The sequence below is a fragment of the Pogoniulus pusillus genome, chromosome 11, assembly GCF_015220805.1.
Source record: "Pogoniulus pusillus isolate bPogPus1 chromosome 11, bPogPus1.pri, whole genome shotgun sequence".
Taxonomy (NCBI): Eukaryota; Metazoa; Chordata; class Aves; order Piciformes; family Lybiidae; genus Pogoniulus; species Pogoniulus pusillus.
This window is the reverse complement of record NC_087274.1, coordinates 18,412,754-18,435,302: the sequence shown is the minus strand read 5'-3', so window position 1 is coordinate 18,435,302 and position 22,549 is coordinate 18,412,754. Positions and strand designations below refer to the sequence as shown.

Sequence of the window (22,549 nt, the reverse complement as noted above, 5' to 3'; positions counted from 1 at the left end):
CAAATTCATCTTTAGACCTCAGGCAGAAAGAGAGTTCCCCAAATACTGCTTGTGATGACCCAAACCTGAATTTATTGCTTGTGAGCTGTGCTGGGGGGGAAATAAATCATCTCATTGCATAAGCTACAGCAGAAAGTACATCACTGCAGATGTGTGTTTCAGGTTAAGCTTCAGCTGTGCTTTCTGGAATGAGAGACAGAATAGAATCATAGAATCAGTTAGGGTTGGAAGGGACCACAAGGATCATCTAGTTCCAACCCCCCTGCCATGGCAGGGACACCTCACACTAGATCTGGCTGGCCAGAGGCTCGTCCAGCCTGGTCTTAAGCACCTTCTCCTGGCTACCCAGAGACCAGGGGCTGGGCTACAAACTGCTGTGCACAATTTGTTGCTGAAATAATGAATAATGGAAGGAAAATGTCAATAGATTTTTACTTTCCCTTTAATCTACAATGAGTTAAAACGATGCCTCAGACTACAAACCACAAAGCTCCTGAAGACAGACCTCAAGAAACCAAAATAATGTCTCTTCTGGAACATCACTGTTTGCTTTTGCAATTCATCAGCTGCCATGGAGAACTGGCTTTAGTCTTAAAGTCACTGCTAACACATTAACGACTTGAGAGTGTTTCTCTTTGTATAGCTTACTCTTCACTTTCTTTATGAGATGCTCAACTCAAGGTGGTTTTTTTTGGGTAAAATTGAGGTCATTCTCTCAGGTGTCAACATTAATCCCATTGAACTGCACTCTCCTCTGAACGACTGCAGCCTGCACAGCGTCCTTGAACAAAGGATAAAAGAGACATGTCATGCAGCAACCAAATAAATGCAATCCCTGATTAATATGCAAGTTGGAGAAGTTCAGAAAATGTCAGCATACTCCATAGGTGCAACCCTGTCTTTGGAAAGGTCTCTTTGTTGTTTTGCTCCTGTATAAATGTCACTCTAGGTGAATTTCCCTCCGGCAGCTGCTCATAGGCTCAAGTCAATGATGATATGTTCAAATATTTGAGTGTTTCCTTTAAAACTAGAGGCGAAGAAAAAATCTCTTCGGTCGGTCGACACAGCTGTGAATGATCGTGGGGCTTGGACATAGATTTCTTTAAATAGTCTGAAGATCTTCTTCTCATCATCCCACTGGTAAATCTGGGAGAATGTGTAGTCACTCCCCAGGGCTAGGTAGTAGTTGTTCTTGAAGGAGAAAGGCTGCAGTGTCATGGCTCCTCGGGATGGAAGAGCCTGGATCTCCACAAATTGTTTGCTGTTCCACTTCATAACTCTGGAGTCTCCGATGAATCTCGTGAGGGTCAGGTACAGGTTATCTTGCATCCTGAAACTCTTCACAGCCAGGACATCTTCCATGTTGGGGATTTCGCTGTGGGGGACAAACTTTTTGGAAGCTTTGTTCCACTGGAGTATGATGGGAACTTGGGAACGGCTAGAGAGGATGAGATGAGATTTCCCATCTATATCGAGAAACTCAGCATCTGTGTCCCTGAACCACTCATGAAGGGACTGGTAGGAGTAAAATCCTTTGTTGTTCCACTTGTACACTGTTGACAAGCCTGCTTTTGAGCTATCTGCTATGACAAAGAACATCTCACTGTCTATCTCAAAGAGCTCTATATCGTTTGGCTTGGAGATGCGAGATACTTCGATATCCTGGAATTTGACAAACTTTGTCCAGCTTTCATCATACTTGTAAATGTGTGAGCCACCAAAGAGCTGTGCCACCACCACAAAGACTTGCTCACCAACAAGGATGGCTTTACATCCCACTATGGACTGACCTATTGCCCAAAGACATAACAAAAAAGCACATGTATTAGCACAGTACAAAGCACCCCTTAAACCGAAGCGAGATCACCAAGTTGCTCCTCCCTCCTTTTAAACCTGCACCATCCCAGCGTTTCGTTTTCTGCTACACACCATCAGACCTTCTTTTCCTGCTTTCTTTCCTCCCAGGAAAGTGGAAAGATGACTTGTTGGAAATATCACATCCCTCACACTGTGCAAATAAAATGCTCTTTACTTTTTTACCCAGAAGCCTTTTTCCTTTCTCTCTTTGCCCAGACACATGCCCCCTGATGCCCAAAACAATTAGTTAAGACAAATTTTATTATTCCAAAATAAAAAGCAAAGTTACTTCATCATTCAGCAGGAATTTCAAATTCTCTTATTCTTGGACTGTCTGTCTGCCAAGCTAGAACAATGATATACAGTCTAATTTTTTCTTGCTGCAAGAGGGCCAGAGTCAGCTTTTTGCTCCTCTAAATAGAAATCTTGATGCATCTTGTGAATATGTCACCTGACAGCAGGGTGAAAAAGATAAATCTGACTCTGTTGTTTCTCTTAAGTGTTTTTGAGAGTATGTTAAAGTAGAACTATTTGGTAATATTGCAGTTGCCAGATCAGATCAGGTTATGGTCTGTTTCAAGAATGTCAAGTCACTGTGCAAGAGCCACAACAAGAAAGTAACAAACACACTACTTCTGAAAGGTTTTGTTGGAAGAACAAAGGAATTCCTCTCTGAAACATAACTGCACAGATTCCTCTGCACATGCAGGGAGAGGAGACTCTCCCTGGCAGCTCTGCTGATCCCCTATCCATAGGTGTTTCACAGCCACCTGTGAAACCACTACCACTTTCCCATGCACATGGTGTGTGATTCATCTCAAGTACATAATACAGACATGAATGTTTGAGATGATCATCCAGGCCCTTTCTGGTTTGACTTCAGTCAAAAAGCCCTCTAGAAGAGATTTCATCTGGCCTATGGATGTCTCCTTTTGCAGAGGCCAGCACCACTTCCTCCCTCCATGCTGAGTGTCAAGGCAGCCTTGACAGCTAGTTCAGCTCCACAGCCAAATATCAATTGCTCAGTAATGGAACTCCCCATGGAGGACACAGCTAGCTTCTAACCCAAAGCCTCAAATTCATTTCCAGAGCTTTTCTAGCTCCCTTAGACCATCAGCTTCTCAACTTACAGCCACTGGGACATATTTACCCCTAGTCCACCAAAACACAATGAAACCCAAATAAGCAACATTTCTCATTTCCCACTTTTCCTGTCAGGGGGGCAGCATTTGGTAAACTTTTGTTAGAGGGACACACCACTGATCTACAGTGCTGGGTGCTTGCTGCCTTTGTAGCTTCAACATGAGATGAGGACACAACATAATCTGTTTCCCAAAATGCAAGATGAAAAGTAATCTTTCATATTAAAAGGAGCAGGGAGGTAGGATGCTCCACAGATAAATTTAGGTCCTGAGTCTTCAGAACAAGTAGCTGGGAAATCAGGCAGCATATAACAGCTCTAGAGACTCTGTCCCTGCCGTGACTGAACACCACGAGTGTCAGCTAGGGACAAAACCATTGTTAGCACTAGAAAATCACCTGGCATCTACGTGGGCACTTTGTCTGATGAGTAATCTGGCCAAAGTGCTAGTCCAGCCTGTTCATAAGTGACAAGTAAATGTGAAAGCTTTCTGGCACATCACCAGGTAACAGCCACAGCTTGAACATTTCTTTGTCACCTGCAGCTGCAAAACACCCTTTCCTGGCCAGCCTACAGAAGCAGCATCCTTGAGACCTGTTTCTGCATGCAGCAGAACGATTTTATATTCTATTTTGCAGGCACTTTGGCAAGAGTGAGAGCTCCTTCAACTTATACCTTAACTTGCAAGTGTGATTCAGGCTGAGCTGGGCCATGTCCTGACGTCCATGGCAAATGCTGGTGCCTTCAAGTTACAATATCAGACCCAAAAAGCCGGGTTTGTGTGCTACAGTGAGGGCAGATGTATAGGTATTCACGAGATGCACTACCCCACAAAGTCACTCATGGACAAGCAGTACACATTTAGATTTGCCAGATTCATCAAGGACTGTGCTGGTTTGAGGCTAATTGGAATATTTTAATGAAAAAAATTAGATCAATGGCTGTGAAAAAAAAATAGTGATGTCTATATCACACATTAGCTTTACTTAGAGATATCAAACCTAAGAAACAATAACAAAATCAGTCAGGCTGCTGCCTGCTTCACTAATTCCTCTGCCAGGACCTGTATAACTCTAAGCAATCTTCTTCTAACTCCTTATCTGGCACATCAGACATCTGATATAAGGGTGGGAATAAGGAGGGGACTTGGTTTGAAAGCCCTCCGGGGTGGTTCTGCTGTTCAGGAGGGGATTTATATTTCTGTATTACTTTTAACTTGCATATAATTGTATATGGTTGTAAATATCTGTATATATTGTGTACAGATGCTTGTATATTTGTGCCACACTGTCAATAGAGCTTCATGCCTTGACTTTCAGCTGTCTGAGTTAGTCTGGTGAATCCATAGGGGTGGGAGGGAATGTAAAGGGTTAACCCTCCTGGGGGTGGCCTGAACCTGACCCCAGTTGTAGTGGTTAGCCCACTCCCACTTCATGTCTAGACGCCCTATAAAACCGAGGAACTTCCTATTTCTCTGACCTGCCTGCCTGATAGCACCACTCTTGTTTCTGCTGCTCCTGCTTTTGCAGCATGGTCACCCTCCCACATGGTGGCACAACCCCTTCTTGAATCTACCTCCATCCATTGCCATCAATCTGGTTGTATCTATATTTTGTACCTTGTTTCCCTTCCCTATACCTTTTTGTACCTCCTCTTACCTTAAATACCTTTTATTCATTGTTAAAGTTGTTTCTTTTAACTTCCAAAATGAAGCAAGACTATTCTTAGGGTGTTTTTCCTTTTTTTCCTCTCTACATCTAATTCCTTTCTTTCCAAAAGGAGGAGAGGGGAAGGCATCCTGTTATTGTATTGCTCTGTTAGGTGTTTGGGCTCCAGGAAACTAAATCAGACCAGTACAGGGGGCCAGAAAACTCCTAAACTACCACAGTGACTCAGGACAGAACCCATTAGCTGTTTCTAGCTATGAATCTCCCCCTGGTGAGACACCAACAATTCATCCCCAACTGGAATCCCACTGCTCATGTACCTGTGATATTGTCATAACTCCTGAAATTCATTTCAATGTGATCCCACTCCAGCACCATGCAGTTCTCCATGCTGGGCTGTGCAATGGCTACGAACACATCATTCTTTGAGTTGAAGGTATCCACTGAAACCGACTGATAGGGCAAGATCTGGTGAACAACAAAATCTAGACACACACATTTACAAGAGTTAGGAAACATCCTTGCTGGAAACACAAAGTAAATTGTGGCTGGTTACAACAAGTTACACTGAAAAAGTGAGTGAAACAGTCTGAATTTTGTATAGGACTAGCATGGAAGTGTCAGTGCTCACGTTAGGCATGCAGCAACAGGGGAAAGCATCTCCTCCTGCTTTAGGCATCTGGAAACGCAGTTGCCAAAGAGACCCAATAGGTAAATAGTGTCAGAAATCAGATTCTCCAGCTAGGCTGGCTGAGACCAGGGTATCAAGAGAGAAATCTCTTTCCCCACAGCTGGAAATTGCTTTCCTATCAAGTGAAATGGCCTTTTACTAGAATCACTTTCAAGCTGAGAGACAGCAACTTCCAGCTGAAGTCCAATAACTTCTTAAGTCATGCAAATTTAATCACTAGCAATTTGTGTTATGCTAAACCAGGCAGAAAGTGAAATGATATCTGAGGTTTGCCTGGGGATAACCCCATTTTGGCTAGGCCATAGACAAAATGGTGTAATCAAAGCCTCAGTTAACACAATGTTTTATGGGACACTGTAAAGTCATTTAGGCATAAAATACAACCAATCTGCAAATTACTATCCAGTGGAAAGACATTCTAGACACTAAGGTTGAGGAGTTGGAGCAACCTGTAAAGACTAGGAGTGTAACTCCAAAATTCCAGATTTTTTTCCTCAAAATCCAGGTGCCTTTGTAAAATCAACTCTAAAATTCACCCTGGGCCACGTCAGCAGTCAGCCCAGAGCTGATATTGGGCAAAGAGAGAGAACATCAGGAAAATGTTTTCTCTGAAAGGGTTGTCAGACACTGGAACAGGCTGCTCAGGGAGGTGGCTGAGTCACCACCCCTGGAGGTGTTTAAAAGCTGTGTAAGATGTGGTGCTTGGGGATATGGCTTAGTGGTGGACTTGGCAGAATAGGGTTAAAGTTTGGACTAGATGATCTTGAAGGTCTTTTTCAAGCTGTATGATTCTATGACATGGTTTTGAATATGATCTTTGGCCTGACAGCTGGACAAGGTCATTATTATGAGAAAAATAATCCAGTGTAGCAGAGCTGAGAAAGAAAACCAGCATCTGGGTCTAGATGATGGCAGAAAGCCCGTGCTGAAGTGATGTACAGCTACAGATCTACGAAAAAGGAGATGCATCTTCTACTAGGATGGTGCTTCTCTGCTGAGCCATTCACCACTCTGTTTCAAGCTCCACTTGCTAGATGCTAGATGCTTCACTCCTACGCTGGAAGGGGCCTGAGCATCCAGGGATGGTGGTGAAATGGTAATTAAGTCCTCACTCAAGTCCCTCATTTTGGTGCATGATGAAATAATTGTTTTCTGGAATGAAGAACTCTCTGCCTCTCCCTGCTTGAAAGCCTTTGCCCTTGAGGAGTTACACTTCTGGAGAATAAAGATAGATGACTACCATTAAACAAACAGAGCAGATTCTAGAGCTGCAAAAGGAATGACAGTCCCCATTCTTTGAGGGACTGTTATAAATAGAGTTTGGGCTTGATTCATAAATGCTGGTAGGAAAACAAGAAAGTTATCTTCGTTGTCACTGGGAAAATAAAAGAACTGGAGAAAACTGACACCAAATAATGCAGAAAGCAAAAGTAAGAAATAAATCATGGAAGATAGCTAAGGATGGAACAATAGCAGATACAGTCACAGAAAATCAAAATACATTTAAGAGTTGACAAAACCCAAAAAAAATCCCTTAATACTGAAAGAGACATCTCTTGAAATCACAGATTAAGGGAATCTGTGAGTCAAAACAAGGCAATCTGTGTGTTAAAACTCACGGTCTGCTCAGAGTTAACACAGCTATTTTCACTTGTACCTGTGTTGAGGCTCTTTATATCACTGGATGAGTAAAAATGGACAACAAAATCAGTTCTAACCAGTAAAAAGCACTAAATGCTGGGTCTATCACTAGTTGGAAACACCACAATCTCTGCTGCCACATCAGGCATGCCAAAAATTTAGGTCTTGAGGGCCTGATTCAGTTTTACAGGCAGATCCACAGGAATGCCAATGCTGGCAGAGCAGGAGGGTGCATGAGGGAAATGCTGGAGGACACTAAAGAGAAAGAGGAGCAATGGTCTGTATGGGCAGCATCTCCTCAACTGCATCCTACAATTCTGTCCCACTCTCCTCACACCCCTTCTTCCTTACAGTGGAGACTTCTGCTCCAGGTGAGATGCCCAGGAGCTGGGGGTGCTCTTGGGGTGTGTTAGGCAGTCCTTCCTGCCTCCCACCATGGCAGCACAGGTGATCTCCAGCACAAGAGTGAGTACAGAGCAAATAACTTAACTTGTAAACTACCTTTCTTCCAGCCAGCAGGGAAAAAGAGAATCACGTCCAGAAGACAGTACCAGCTATGTAAAGAAAGTGGAAACCAAGCCTCTAGAGCTCAGTGAGAAGATCTCTGCCTGCAGGTCCAGCAAGGCAAGTCCCATGCACACATACCACCTATCTCCAGTGACTGGGAGCATGAGGCTCGTTTCCCAGTCTCCTGGAGATAATTTACACATCCCCATGCCGTGGCTACAGCCACAGCACAGCCCCTCACACGCTGCTGTGGGAGGAAAACAAGAGAAAAAATGAAATGGTTTAGCCTGCTTCCATGATGCCAGCCATGAGAAATGGAAAAGAGAGATGCTTTCACCAAAACAAGTGAAAAGTGCAGATCACTGGCACTGTGAATCCCTCTTGCTGTGAAAAAGTAGCAGCAGCATTTTGCTCTTTGGCTTTTTTTTTTTAATTTAGCAACACCTCTCTCCATTTCTCTTCCTGTTATCATTGTAGCAGTTCAGAGGATGCAGTGAATTGATGGAGATGCCCAGATGCACATCTGACCAAGCAAACTGCTTTGTTACCAGGTCCTACATCCAATCAGGCTCAACACAAACCAGCAGAGACCAGAAAGGATGGGAAGTCTGAGTCCTTTGCCCTCCTGGCAAAGGTGGGAAATACAACAGTAAAGACTTAACAGGAACGAAAGGTTTGCAGAGCACTGCCTGTCACCGAGCAGGAAAGAAGGATACAGGGTGCATTACTTCAGAACCTGGGACTGGCCTGAGTCTGCCACTAATCAATCCTCAAGGAATGCACACGGGAATATTTACAGTCCTTTGGATCTGAGGGAGGCAATGGCAGGGAAGGAAAAAGCAGCTGTGGCCTCACACCACAGACTGCCAAGGGAGGGTTACAGCTCAAGCAAGGCAGCTGCAGCTCAGTTCAGGGCACACTATGCTGCCTCAGGGGTGATACATTTCTGAACTCATTTGTATTTCCACTCTGCTCATCTCTGCTTTGTCTCATGGGTCACTTCTGCATGCAGACAGACTGTCCCTCTTGGCCACTTTGTACAGATGCCGGAGCTCCACATCTTCTGCACCCTGCACTTCACTGCGCACTGGAGCCCTGGGAAGCCTGCTGCTGCCTACCCCCATGCCAGAAGGTCAAGCACACAGCCTTCCCTCACAGCAGCCAGAAGAGGACTGCTTTGAACATGTCCTTTCGCATCTCAAGAATGTATTACAGCTTAAATACTGTGCTGCGAGAGCACTTCTTTGTGATGGCATTTCAGCTGGGCAATTCTGGCACCAAAGAACGTCCCAGCTCCCCAGCAAACTCTACAACATGTGGAATTAGATCTGTGCTTGCTGTGATTTCACTTACAGCAGACAAAAGGACTGATAGAAAGGGTGAATTGTGCCTGTAGCAACTTTTATAGTTAGGCTTCTAGGGACAAAGAGATGACACAGGAAAGGGAGGTTGCCTACCTGGTCCTCAGACCTGTACTAAAGCCTATTCCGAGAGTGGTGGAGCAGCACAATATGGTTAAACCAGAGTGAAAGGAAATCAAGTCTGCTTTTACTTCATGCTTTTGCAGCTCAGTGATTTGGCAGATGCAGGAATGCAACTTTGGTACCACTCTATGCTACACCACTCCTCTGGCTTTGACACCACCACACTGCTCCCCTGGCTTTGACACCCTTTCATGTAGCAGATAATTGTGCTTTACCTCTGCTGCTCTTCTCACTTACTTTTGAATTCTGACTTCATTCTCTGTTCCTTTACATACTGCCCTTTGATTACCTTTCACTCCTTGCTCTGAAACTCTGTTTTATGTTATTAGTAAGCAACTGTTCTACTGTCTCTAGTGCTGATGACTGCCTTGATGACAGATTAGCGCAAGGAAGTCTCTGATGCTACTGGATGGGAAAGAAGGCAGATTGCTGACATCACACAGATGAAAAGATGAAAAACAAAACCCGCAGCTGATATTCCCAGTTGTATGATGTGACTACATTTAGAGACAGGTAACTGCAGCTGTTTAGCCATAAAACATAAGCATAACCACATGCAAGTTGCTCTTCGCATCCTTCAGCACGCTTTACATTACCTAAAATAAAAATCAAGATCCTAAACAAGACAGTGGTCAGAATATTATTGGACATTTCTCTCCAATTGAATGGAGTTTCATGAAAAACCGCTGGCAGTATTGCTGCAACATTTGATGCTATTAAATTGTGGCCTACTGAATAAAGATAACAGATATAGCCACATCGTTTGAACTCCCTTTCACTGCTCTCCGTGAAATACAGAGATTTCAGAGAAGCTCATCTGCCAGAACTGTATGGGCTTATTCCAGATAATAGAAAGCATTCTGTGATGAAAATTAAGTCACAAAGTGAGTCATAATCAAGTCTTTTGGAACATGAATAGTCAGAGCTCTTCGCCCATTATCACTTAATCCAAATGAAAACTCAGTACTTACTTTGGCTTCCAAATGTAGTTTTCCCATTTTATGCTCATTCTAGCACTGGAAAGTGCTTTGTATGTAACCCTTTCCTCCCCCCAGGTCATGCTCACAGAAGCAAAAGGGCATAGTCTAAACTTCTTGATATTTAACCATTGGTAGTGTGCTAAGAAATATACATTCTGAATACCTGTAGTGGTGCATTCATAATCAAAACTTGTCACATCATTTAACTTCTTATCCTGATATTCTGCTGGACCAATACACAGGACATCAGAAACAGTGGAATTTGTCATCTTTAACCACAAAAACAACCACTTGGCTTTGCAGTCACACTCAAACTTATTTCCCCTTAAATCTCTAAAAAAACACACAGAAATAAACATATTTGAAAAGGTTGATAGCAATATGAATACTACAGAACTGTTATCACCTTGACATGCTGAATTTAAAGATACCTGAGTAGCCTTGGATTGGTTTTGACCCAGGAAAGGGAAGATTCGTAAGTTTTATTTGGGCTCTCTTATTATGGACTCTTCTGCTCCGAGTGCTGGCCTTGGAAAAAACAGTTCCAGTTTAGGGAATGTGCTCACATATAGTAAGAGAGCAGTGGGATTCACATGGGAAGTCCTCATGGTTGTAAGTTTTCATAGGATTAGGACCATAATTCGTGATTTATTAAATCCCTGATGGTCTGGCTATCTGCTGTAAGCCTACTTCCCATCATCTACACTGACACAGACAAACCCCAGCTCTCCACTAAACCACTCCAGCACCACAGAATGGCCTTGTTGGAACCATTTCTGTGTTACACAAAGGACAGATGTAAGACTTGTGTTTAGAGCTGCTGCTGATGTGCAGTTGATTTAATCTCCTCCTAACGGATGTGCCATTTCAACACTGTACCTGTTCTTTGATCCCTTGGCTTACAATTATACTCTGCTGTTTGGGAGAGCTAGGACCAAAAAAACCCCAGGGGAAGCTGACTAGCAGCTCAGTTATACAAGAGAGCGCTGACAGTAAGTCAGCAACGTGCTAGAACTGCACAAAACCAAGGGAAAGAGCAACAAAAAAAAAATGTCTTTTTTTTAAAGAATGCTTTTTACTGAAATAATCTCAGGGCATACATGCAACAACAGCAGGAAAAAATGTTTAGAGTAACTGTAGATTTCAAAATTCTCTGTCTCACTTTCCCTAAAAATAACCCAAATTTATTTGATGCAGAAGAAAGAAGGGCATGGATGCAAGCTATGCAGAGCATCGTGAGGAGCAACAGGGATTTGAGAAATAGCAGTTCTTTTACAGGAGTCCTACCAAAGAGACACCTTCCAAATGAGAAAAGCTAGAACAACAAAATGCCAGCTTTCTTTTCTGTGCTGGGATCAGACACAGCACCACACAAAGCCAGAAGGTAACACTCAAAAGAGCGACAGAAGCAGGCAGTCAATAGGAAGGTTCTCATTACTTACAGTTCAATTAAAGAATCTAAGTCACTGAAGACATCCCTTGGCAGAGCTTTGAGATGGTTATTGGCCAAAGAACTAGAAAAGAAAGTTAAGAGCTTTGTATTATTGCTGTCTTTTTGTTTGCCTCTTTCTTACTGAGGCTGGGCTCACAGGCTGTTAATTATCTAGCACTGCACAGCCCCTGGCATTGTGAATGGGTAGGAAGAACAGGCACACATTAATTATTCTCCTTTAAGAAGGGAGATTGCTGGAAGCCTACACAAAAGTAAAACACATAAAGCTTTTTTATTGCCAGGTGCAAATGCAACACACAGAGCAATCACTGAGCAGGCTGAAACCAAACGGGGATGTCCATCAGGAGCATGCAGTGTGATGGTGGCACTGGTTCAGCATCCACGGGCCTCAGCTGCAGCCCAGCATGACCTGCAAGTGTGCACAGGCAGCCCAATGTGCCACGGTGCTCCAGAGGAGGAAGATTTTAAGGCCACGTTTCAGTTTGTGGAAGGTTACTGACAGCAGAAGGAAAGGGATGCACAGGAGGGAAGGGAAGCTCTCTGTGTGGCAGGAAAACCAGCAGGCCTCCCTCAAAGAGTTTTGTCCAAGTACAAATTACTCCACCAAGGTTTAAAAGAACTTACAGGTGAGTGAGGTCCCGGAGGCCACGGAATGCATTTCTTGAAATGGTCTCAATTTTATTTCCTTCGATGAATCTAGGCAGAAAAAAAAATGAACCTGTACAAGACTTTTTAATTAGCTTCAGTAGCATCATCAGTGCTTTCACACAGAAACAGCCAGCTTGGAAAAGCCCCTCAGGGTCACCAACTCCAACCTAAAACTCCACTCTACAGGAGTGTACTGGGGTACCCCAAATTCCTTTCTTCTCCCTCCCCCTCCGTAGGTTTGAATGGGAGAAGAAGATGCAAAAACTGCTTTCCCACCCCCCCAGCCTGCGGGCCTGAAGGGGGAACAGCAAAAGTTGCCCCTCCACGCGTGGGCTGGCCCGCGTGGAAGCCTGCACGGGAATCAGGCAGGTGGTTGGTTGGGTTTGTTGGGTTTTTGCACCCAGTATAAACAGCAAATGGACACTTTGTCTAGAAAAGCATAAATAGAGCAAGGAGAGTGGGAAAAGGTTCCTGTCTTGAGAGGTCCCCATCTTGAAAAGAGCTCCTGATAGAATGCCTGGCAGGACAGGTTCCTGCCGTGACTGGACCAGCCCCAGTTTCAGATGGCTCCTACCTTTTTGTATGGCTCTTGGTTTTACCCTGTCCCTTCTTTTGGATGCTTCTCCCCACTTTTCACCCTTTTGTGCAAACCTGCAGGCTTGACAAGCCCTGGGGTCGTTTGGGGGAGAGAGACAGCAGTATCTGGATCAGCTCCTCCCAGACCGTATCAGCAGCCCACTTCCTAGCTGCCTCCCGGGCTGGGGGATGCTGGCAGTTTTGGCTCTCCCCTGCCACCGTGAAGGCAGCATCGTTCCACAATCATCCCATTTGTGGAAGAGGTGCTCGAGACATTTCTGAGTTTGGAGGCTCTGCCACTCACCTTGGGCTTCTGCTGCATGGATCTCCATTATTGGATATTGCCTACAGTGTCAGAAGGCTGCTTCCGCAGGGGAATCAAGCAAGGAATCATTGCTGAGTGCCTATCTCACCTCTGTGAGTAAGACCTGCTGTTTTCTTACTCTTCTGCTCAGCCTGATGGATAGCAGGGTAAAGCTGTGTTTATAGCTTAGCCTTTTCCATTTCCTGGCTTCCTAAATATCTAACTTTGTCTAAAATATCCTTTTTGGGGGAAGAAATTCCCAATCGAACTGAATCTGCCAATAAACCTAAACTAATTTTTGTGTATAGTTTGGGGGGCGAGTTCCAGGAAAATAAAATAAGTCCATTTTTGTAATTCCTGACTCAGCCACATTAATTCCCTGTCCTCAGGACAAAGAGTCACCTTAAACTATATCCCTAAGCACCACATCCAAATGACCCTTAAACACATCAGGGTTGAACCTATGCTTTAACCTATGCTCTCCAAGTACAGCAGATTCTTGGGCCATGCCTTCAGACTTACAGGCAGGGAAGTCTCAGTGGAGCTGAGATGATGCAGGACAAGGGAAATGATGCAGGACAAGGAAGAAAACTAACAAAGGGAAAATCCTGATTCCTCTCTTGGTTAATCCTCTTGGGGTGTGTTATGTGAGGCAAGAGACTCATGTAGGAGAGGCCTGGACTTTAGAAGCCAAAGTCCCACCTTCTCCTCACAAACCACCTTGCACTTTAAAGCCATGGGGCAGCACAGCAGTGCCAGGGCTGCCCAGCCTGCAGAGGGACAGTCCAACCAGAAGCTCCTGTGTCTGCAGGTCCAGTGGCTCCTCTGCACCCACACAGCCCTGATGTGAACTGCAGCTGCAGACTGGTAGGTCTCTGAAGTCTGCATAAGCGGCAAGACTGCTGCCTTGTTTCTTCTCTTCTTCACTCTCTGCAGCCAGGACACCACCTCTGCAGGGCATCCAGCAGCACAGAAGTCAAGGCCCTGTGCACAGGGAAACTAATGACAGGCACATATTGATTCCAGGAGCATGCTGCTCTTCCTGACTCACGTCAGCAAAAAGAGAAAGAGCTGATACTTGAGCATCTTGACCCCTGAGCACTAGAGGACACATCCCTAAGTATGCCATCAGCCCTGCAAAGCATCTGCAGCCAGGTGGTCACCAAGGTGTCGTGTGGTACAGCTGTAGCTGAATGAAGACAACTGCATGCTGATTTTATAAGAGGTTTTGAGAGATAAAAGTGTCTCTCTTCCTCCTACATACCCCTGTTTGCCTTCCAGGGAAAGAGAGGACAAATGCTGAGCTAAGGTTTCTTCTTGAGAGAGTCAAAATAGGATGTAGGAGATGACAAGTTCTGCTGGGTTTACAGCTTTAGACGTAGTGAAAATCCTCTGTGAAGTGACCATGACCCTGACTGCAGGCAAAGGCTGCAAATAAGAAACTGTAGTGTATGCACAGGAGATGTCAGAAGAGGGTCAGCGGTGCTCTGTTACAAGGCTGCCTGGGGACACGAATTCAACCTGCAGAGCAGAGAGCCACTGCCTCCTGACACCCTCAGCTGGCACCAACCCACAGCGCAACTCACCAGCCGTGCAAGCAGACACGGCTTCAGTGGGCACACTGCAGAGAGATGATGGACATCTGGCTGAGATTCAGCAATTTGCCAGATTCCTGAGTCACCTCACCTGGCCTCGAAGGGATGCTGCCCTGGGAACACCACTCTGATCACCAGCAAAGCTCTCAGCTTTACCAGACCTGTCTTCCCCAGACTGTACAAGGAGACAGTTAAAGGGTGCACGGAATGCCACTACCAGTGCTGCAAGTGCAGCAAGGCATGGCTAGATACATAGCTAGGCAGGCAGAGGTATCTGCTGGTGGTGCTCTCCAGATGCTCTTCATCTGGAGACTTTGTACACAAAGCGATTTACCACTTTTGTTTGTCACTGTGGGGTTTTTTATTCACCATAAGGTCCGATCACTGGCAACTGAGACATGGGCTGTTGAGCTGTAATGGTGTTGCAGCTGCATGCCCAAAAACAACCCTGGAGAAAGGCCACTCAGACCCAGCTCCCAAACAGCTGAGATATGATTTGCTGGGAAGAGGAAGAGCTCTGTGGACTTGGCGGGGAGGGAGAACCATTAACAGAGACCACTTGTTCAGCTGCTACTAGAGGAAGCTGAAAGCATAAGGCTTTACCAGTTCTCCCTCTGCTCCCTGGTTTGCAGCTGGAATCCAGGGATAGAGATTTTCCCTGCCACCAGCTGAAAAGGGGCAGTTTTTTCTCTTTCAGACAGATGGTCTGGCTCCACGTACCAATACAACCACTGTCACTGGGTACACTTCTGGGACAAGCTCCACTTTGGACCCACCGGCACTTGAGAGCAAGTCACGCATGAAACAACAAAGATTTTCTTCCTTTTTGCAAACATTCTGCAAATGACATTTTTTCCTGTAGACTCATGGAGAAGAGAAGGATTAAGCAGCTGACCATTGCTGAAAAATCCACATGCAGCCCTGTTGTGGATTTCAGCAGGTACCATTTGCTATTCTGCTCTATTTCTTGGTCTGCAAATTCCACTGCCATGTAGCAGATCTGAGTATAGGCCACCTCAGCACCCACTGCCTGCAAGGCTTTAACCAGAATCAGTTTTGTGAGCATTGATCTGGCTTCAGAAAAAGACAGAAATGTTTTCCACAGCTACCAAATATTTTCTGCAGCACAGTAAGGTGGGTGGAAGAATGAACAGAGTTTCAAACATAGCAGGTCACGTCCAGCAACAAAGAGAAAGGGCTAGGCCTTTGAAGTATGAAGTGAGGACAACCTGGTACCAGGTCCTGGTACCAGGACTAATATTTTTTTTTCTTAAAAAAACCCCAACAAACAAACAAAAAGACCTAAAAAAAAAAAAACCTTTTAAAAAAATCTAAAAAAAGACCTTAAAAAAGACCTAAAAGAAGAAAATTATCTAAAAAAAAAAAAAAGACTTAAAAAAAAAAGACTTAAAAAAGACACCTTAAAAAAAAGGGTTGTGAAATGAAGATGATTTAAAAAATCAAGAAGGAAGTGACTAAGGAAAGGGAAGGGAAGTCAAATAAATTTAAATAATAATATAGATAATGACCATGTTTTATATTATATGAAAGATGTTGATATATTCATGTAAATATGAATACCCCACAGGCATTAAGTGGGATATCAGCACAAAGATGAAGTTGGAAAGCTGAAGGGAGGAGAAGCAGTTTGGTACTCAGAGGTGTTCTGGGCAACACACAGATACTCTGTGACTTCTCTTCAGGCTGCCAGCAGGCCAGGAGAGCCCTCGCTGAGTCTTTCCTGAGGTTCAGAACCCCTCAGGGATGGCACTGTTCTGTAAAGGCAGGATAAGCTCTTGCTCAGCAGTGCTTTTTTGGAGCACTGTAATTGCACACAGCCATGCTGCCTTCACAGCAGATTTTAAAATCCACTGCAACCTCTGAAAAACGGCGAGCCATCAGGAAGGACAATGGCACAGGAAGGGGACATAAATCCTTCATCTCCCCTGCTCCTGGGAATGGCAGTAAAGACTCCATGGCAGGAGTGTTGGCAACTGATCAAAACGTCTTGATTGAGAAAGGACAGGGGAAGACATAAACCACCAAACTTACAGGTATTCTAGATGAAACAGACCAGCAAAGGCATCATCTCGTATCACAGTGAAGGAGTTGGAGTTCAACAAGCTGAAAATGAAAAGCAGGCATTAGGAAAGCACATTAAAACTTGACACAGTGGATTACACCCATTGTGTTTATTGCCCATGACCAAACTCATCCTACTGACTCAAGCCCATATTGCCCCACCAATGCAGCACACATAAAATATTGTGGAATGCTCTACAAAAAAACCCTCAAAGGCATAATGTGATGCTAGTTAACATTCACTACTTGCCAGGAAGAATGTCTGCTGTACCATTCACCTTGGTTATATCCAACTTAGCCCTCCACTCCCTGGTCCCTGAGCAGGACAAGCCATCCACACAAGGGTTAGGTCTGCTGAGTGTGGACCCCAGTTCTGCCCCCATCCCGTCAGCCACACAATTTTTTTTCAAGAAACCATCTCTGCAGCACACCTGAGCAAGAAAGGAGTGAGCATCAGTTCACGTCTGAGCAGTCTAGGTGGATCACTGCTCACCCATGCCATGTTCCTAGGGGGGTGATCCAATGGCGTGGGGGAGAAGGGCACACAGCTCCTGCAGCCAGCTCATCAGGAAACGTGGATGTGCCCAAACCACCAGAGACAGTCCTGCTGCCCTCACAAAGCAAAACTCTGTGTCCACAGGCAGTAAGGAAGAGTGATGGTGCTGCCTGCTCCAGGCACTGCCTCGCCCTCCCCACATCAGCTTCAGGGACAAAGCGCATTAGAGCTGTACTGAAGCAGCTGTCACCTGAGCCAGAAGGCGGCAAGCAGGGAGAAGGATGCTAGAGAAAGGCTTTGCCAGCAAAATTCTTCCTTTGCTGTATCAAAGCGTAACAATCCCCAGGGTTGATATTCCAAGGCAGGGAGCAATCTCCTTTTAAGAAAACAGCAAAACTTATTCAAGTCCAAACCCCAAGCACGGCTCAAAAGAAATAATCTGGGGAAAATCTCAGACTTTTCTGCTACAAGAGAAGATATCTGCACTAATCTCTTCATTAGAGTAACTTATTAATCCTTTCCTTTTATGGTTTTAGGCATTTTACTACAATTAATTTGGAAGACTAACAAATGTGAAATGCAAACTCACCAGATAAATGCTCCTTAAATTATCCCAAACAAATCTGAGAAAGGTGCAGAGCAATATAAAAAATAAATCCCTGTGTTACTGCTTTGCCATGGCCACTGCCACAGCAGTGCCTGAGATATTAAATTATGCAGGTATCTCTTTTGTCATTTAATCATTCTTTTTTCCTCACGTTTGAAGGGCAGACTCAAAAATTACAGAAACCAACAGAATTTGTCAGGGACCAAGGTGGTGATGGTGGTGGTGATAGCAACAGCAAACCTCTCTTGCTCCCACATCAGGTCTGCTGCATAAAATGCTACGGGCAGCTTTTGACTTTCTCAACAACTGACCTTTGCCCCACCACCCCAGCTAGAGAAAAGGGGTAACCTTCATCTGCTCTTCATCCCTCTTCCCAGTAGCACCATCCAAAACAAGTCAGATTCCCCTCATCTCCAATTTTTCACCCACATTTTCTCTCAATCTACTCTTGGGTCCATCCCTCTCCTTTCCAGCTAACATGAGTCTGTTGTTTGCTTCCATTCACAGGTGAGCAAAATCCCCCTGCCCTCTACCTGAACCTCTGTGCTGGCCCCCAAGTCTCACAAAAACTTTGGTTTGGGACTGGTGCTGCAGTAAAGAATGTGGAAGCTTCCCCCCTGCTTGCTTTGTCCACTTCTCCCCAGTGTTTTCCATGGGGTGCTGCCAGCCCCAGTGGTGAGTCAGGTCTTTGAGAACAAGGAGAGCATGCCTGAGGAGGGTGGCCACCACGCTACCAGATGCCTTTAGGGTCTTCCTTTTGCTAAGGCAAATTGTGCTGCCTAGCTCTGTGGCAACCACTTAGCCTGAGTTTCTGGCACACCTTGCATCTTTTTGCCAGATTTTCCTTTGCAGAATGCCTTTGCTCTGGGGGTAGTCTCATCCTCACCGGGGAGATGCGGAGGGTCTGCTCAGCATCGTGCGTCACAGGCAGGCTGCACGGGGCACAGGCAGCAGCATGGCTTCTCTGCTGGCCACCTGAGAAGCAAATGTCTGAGTTCCTCAGGGATACATCCCATATCTCTGTGTCTTGTCCACTCCTGCCCCCCAGGACAGCTAAATTAATGCGAGTGTGGGTAAGTGACCAGAACTGCAGCCACACATCTGACTGCAGGATGGGCACTGCCAAGTGACTTGCCCGAGGTCAGGATGGCAGCAGTGCTGTGTGGAGCGCTGGATCAGACCCTTAGCACAGAGGACCATCCCAACTACTGTTTCATCAGGTCAGAGGGCAGCCGAGGGTCCACCCTCCAAGCCGGATGCTGAAGCACAGCATCACGCTGCAGACAGCGGCGGCACTCCACACAGAGGCTTTCCTCCCAGGTGTGTCCCAGCAGCCTCCGCTTGCCCGCAACGTCCCAAAGCCAGCGTGAGACTCCAGGGCACAAAACCAGCACAAGTGGGAGCCACCACATGACTCCGGCGGGGGAAAAAACTTATTAAAGCTGAAATTAACCGAAGAAAAGGAACTTAGGACATCGGGAAACAGTCTGTCCTTCAGCAGCTACCTGCTCGTTTTATGAAGTAGTTTATAAGTGGAGAAGGCATCCCTCGTTATGAAACAGCAGCTGCAGCCAGGAGAGCTGCACAGACCGGGGTCACTCATGACCTCCCTTTCTTCAGGGGCACCCCGAACCCTTTTTAGGAGGAAGCGGCTAAGTGCTGTCGCCGGCCGCGAGGTTTCCAGTGCCATACTCACAGCAGCTGCAGGGAGGGTAGGTGGGAGAACATCCTGTCCTTCACTTCGGAGAACGTCCCGTTCACCAGGCTCCTGCCAAAAGAGCAGCTGGCAGTCAGGCGGGCCCGCCCCGCATCCCCCGCGCCCTCCCTGCCCCGCGTTGCCCCGCGTTGCCCCGCACTCACAAGGAGCCCAGGCCGGCGGGCAGGCTGCGCGGGGCCCCTGCTGCCCCCACGCACAGCGCCGACTCCCGCCAGCAGCTACAGGGCGGCCCGCAGCGCGGCGGCCTCCGCGGGGCGGCGGGCGGCGGGAGCAGCAGCAGCAGCAGCACGGCGCTAGCGGTGCGGAGAGCCCCCAGCCGCAGCGGCACCGCCATACCGACACCGTTCCCCGCCGCCGCTCCCGCGCCCTGACATCAGCGCGGCGCCGCCCCGGGGTGGGTCCCGCCGCCGGCGGAGGGGCGGTGCGGGGCGGTGCGAGACGGCGGGATCCATCCCAGCGCTCCGCAACCCCTGGGGACCACGCTCCCAGCTCCCGAGTGATGCCGACATGGAATTATTTATTTTTTGGGGTGTTCCTGAGGAGTCATCAAAAAAAGAAAAAGGAAATTCGTGTTCAGAAGGGCCCAGTTGCGGAGCGCCAAGTTCTCCACCCGGCCTGGGGCCATCCTGATGATGTTCAGCACCTGCGGGACAAGAGGCTGGAAAGCAGCCCTGCAGAAAGAGATCTAGGGGTTCGAGTTAATGGCAAGTTGAATATGAGTCGACCGTGTGCCCTGACTCCCCAAAAGGCCGATTGTACCCTGGAGCGCATCAAGCACAGCGTAGCCAGCCAGGAATGGGAAGGGACTGTCCCACTCTGTCCTGCACTGGTCCAGACCCACCTCGAGTACTGTGTGCAGTCATAGGCTCCCGTCCTGCTTTAATCTACAGCAGAACCAATCCTGTTCAGGGATGTGACTCCTCAGCTCTGTCTCTGCTCAGTGGTGACACTTTGTGAAGATCAGGGCAGGTTGGCACAGCCAGTGTCCGCTTCCAGCAGAGAGAACATCCCCCGTGTGTAGTCACTGATAAGGGTTGGTGTGCAGGAAGGCTCTTGCTTAGACTCGCTCCTATGAAGACCAAGGTCACTGATAAATCTGATGTGCCATGCTGGGGTGCAGTAAAGTAGACGGTCCCACCTGCAGGGTGGAGCAGACAGGAACATTTATATGACAGAAAACAGATGTGTGTGAGGAGTTAGAATTACAAATATGCATTTACAAACACATATAAATTTCCTTAAAATAATGTTTAAATATTGCTTCTTTTTAAAAGTGATGACAGTTGTACCCATACAGTAGCCCTGTGTAAAAAAACACACAACCTCCCTTCTTTGAGAAGGAAAAAAGTGCTGAAATAGAGCACCAAAGAACAAGAATTAACTCAGAAATGTGCATTCTGTTGCTTGCCTTCAAATCCCAGCTCCCAGGCTCAGGTGATTTTTTATGTAGTCTTGCACATACATCCATTTAAGTCACACCACAAATAAATGCAGTCAGCTGCATATGAGTGATTGTGCTATCAGATACCCCCAGATAAAACGGCACTTCAGATGGGTAACAGCAGCAAAGCAGCACTCAGGCATCATGCCAGTGGGCACAACACAAACATCTGAGCAGGTGCTAAGGACATGGCAGGTCTTTAAACAGCCACTGCACACTGAGCGTGGAGGGAAGCAGGCAGATCTCCCGGGACACCACATGTACCCCACGCAGAGGTGCAAGTCGGTGAGGGTGATCTTCCACGTGGACATTAAATGGAAAGCATCCTGATTCTCAGCTGAGTACCACTCAGACTTGATGTATTGTCATTTTGATGCACAGTGTTATCACTGTTGTTTCTGCTAACACCAGGACTCTTCTTCTTCAAAATCTCACATATTCATCTTGAACTGCAAAGAGAAATAGACTCAGACCAACATTTACAGCACATAAATACTTAAAATTAATACCCCGATGTGGAAGTTGTCAGTTCTGTTCCTTCAAGATCAGAGAAGTATTTCTTACACATTCTCTTTTTTCCTTCTCAGTCTCTTCTTTCATAAACCCCTGCTTTACTGAGCAAATATTAAGATAAATGCTTTGTCCTGCAGCTTGACAGAAGTGGACAGTAGTGGACAGAAAGATGCTGATCAGCTCACCCTGTACAAAATGAGAGGCACAGAAGAGAACATTTTGAGTTTTTTTTTTTTTTTCCTGAGAAGATTTAATTTCTAGGTTATTTTGCAAACAAAAATTAATTCATTTGGATCATGACCAACCACCTGCCCCAAGTAAGAAATCTGAGAAAAATTGTGGGTGAGAGGAAAGTATGTCAGTGAAAGTGTTCCCACTATGAGGACTCTTAATTGCTTGTGACCCTGCTGTGGAGAAGGTATGGGAAAATTAATGCTCTGAGCAATATTCGTCTTGCTGAGTGTTTTCCTTTCTTTGTTTGCTCATGGTTGATGTGACCTTTCTGGATTCCAACTGCTAAGGGAAGATGTACTGCAACATGCAGAGTCCATTAATATGACCTTGAACGTTCTCCAGCTTTCATAGCAAATGTTTAGTCTGCTTGGTCAGGACTAAATGTCCTTTGCTTTTGATTTCTGAAGATTTCTGGTCCAGACCAGAACACCTGGCATGTTGCTGCAGTGTTCCTTTAAAGACTCACAAAATCAGCATTTGCTGAAATGCAGCACTATAGAATCATAGAATGGTTTAGGTTGGACAGGACCTCAAAGATCATCTAGTTCCAAACTCCCACCATAGGCAGGGACACCTCCCACTAGAACAGGTCACTCAAGGCCTCTTCCAACATGGCCTTGAACACCTCCAGGGAGGGAGCATCCACAGTCTCCCTGGGCAACCTGTGCCAGTGTCTCACCACCCTCACTGTAAAGAACTTCTTCCTAACATCTAGTTTAAATCTCCCCTCAGCCAGTTTAAACCCATTACTCCTTGTCCTATCATTACATGACCTTGTAAGTAGTCCCTCCCCAGCCCTCCTGTAGCCCCCTTCAGATACTGGAAGGTCACTCCAAGGTTTTCTGAAAGCCTTCTCTTCTCTAGGCTGAAGATCCTTCTTATAGCCTGTCCTCATAGCAGAGCTGCTCTGGCCCT

General features: G+C 46.0%; 1 protein-coding gene across 1 annotated transcript; it reads right to left on the bottom strand.

Moving 5' to 3' along the window:
- Positions 1–418: 418 nt before the first annotated feature.
- LGI2 (leucine rich repeat LGI family member 2) lies at positions 419–19,810 on the bottom strand. Its single transcript, XM_064151326.1, has 8 exons — positions 19,590–19,810; positions 19,426–19,497; positions 16,597–16,668; positions 12,046–12,117; positions 11,411–11,482; positions 10,132–10,301; positions 4,986–5,150; positions 419–1,790 (listed from the first exon to the last, which is right to left on the bottom strand). The coding sequence occupies exons 1-8, from the start codon at positions 19,778–19,780 to the stop codon at positions 973–975; spliced, it is 1,632 nt and encodes a 543-aa protein (XP_064007396.1). The 5' UTR covers positions 19,781–19,810; the 3' UTR covers positions 419–972.
- Positions 19,811–22,549: the final 2,739 nt, after the last annotated feature.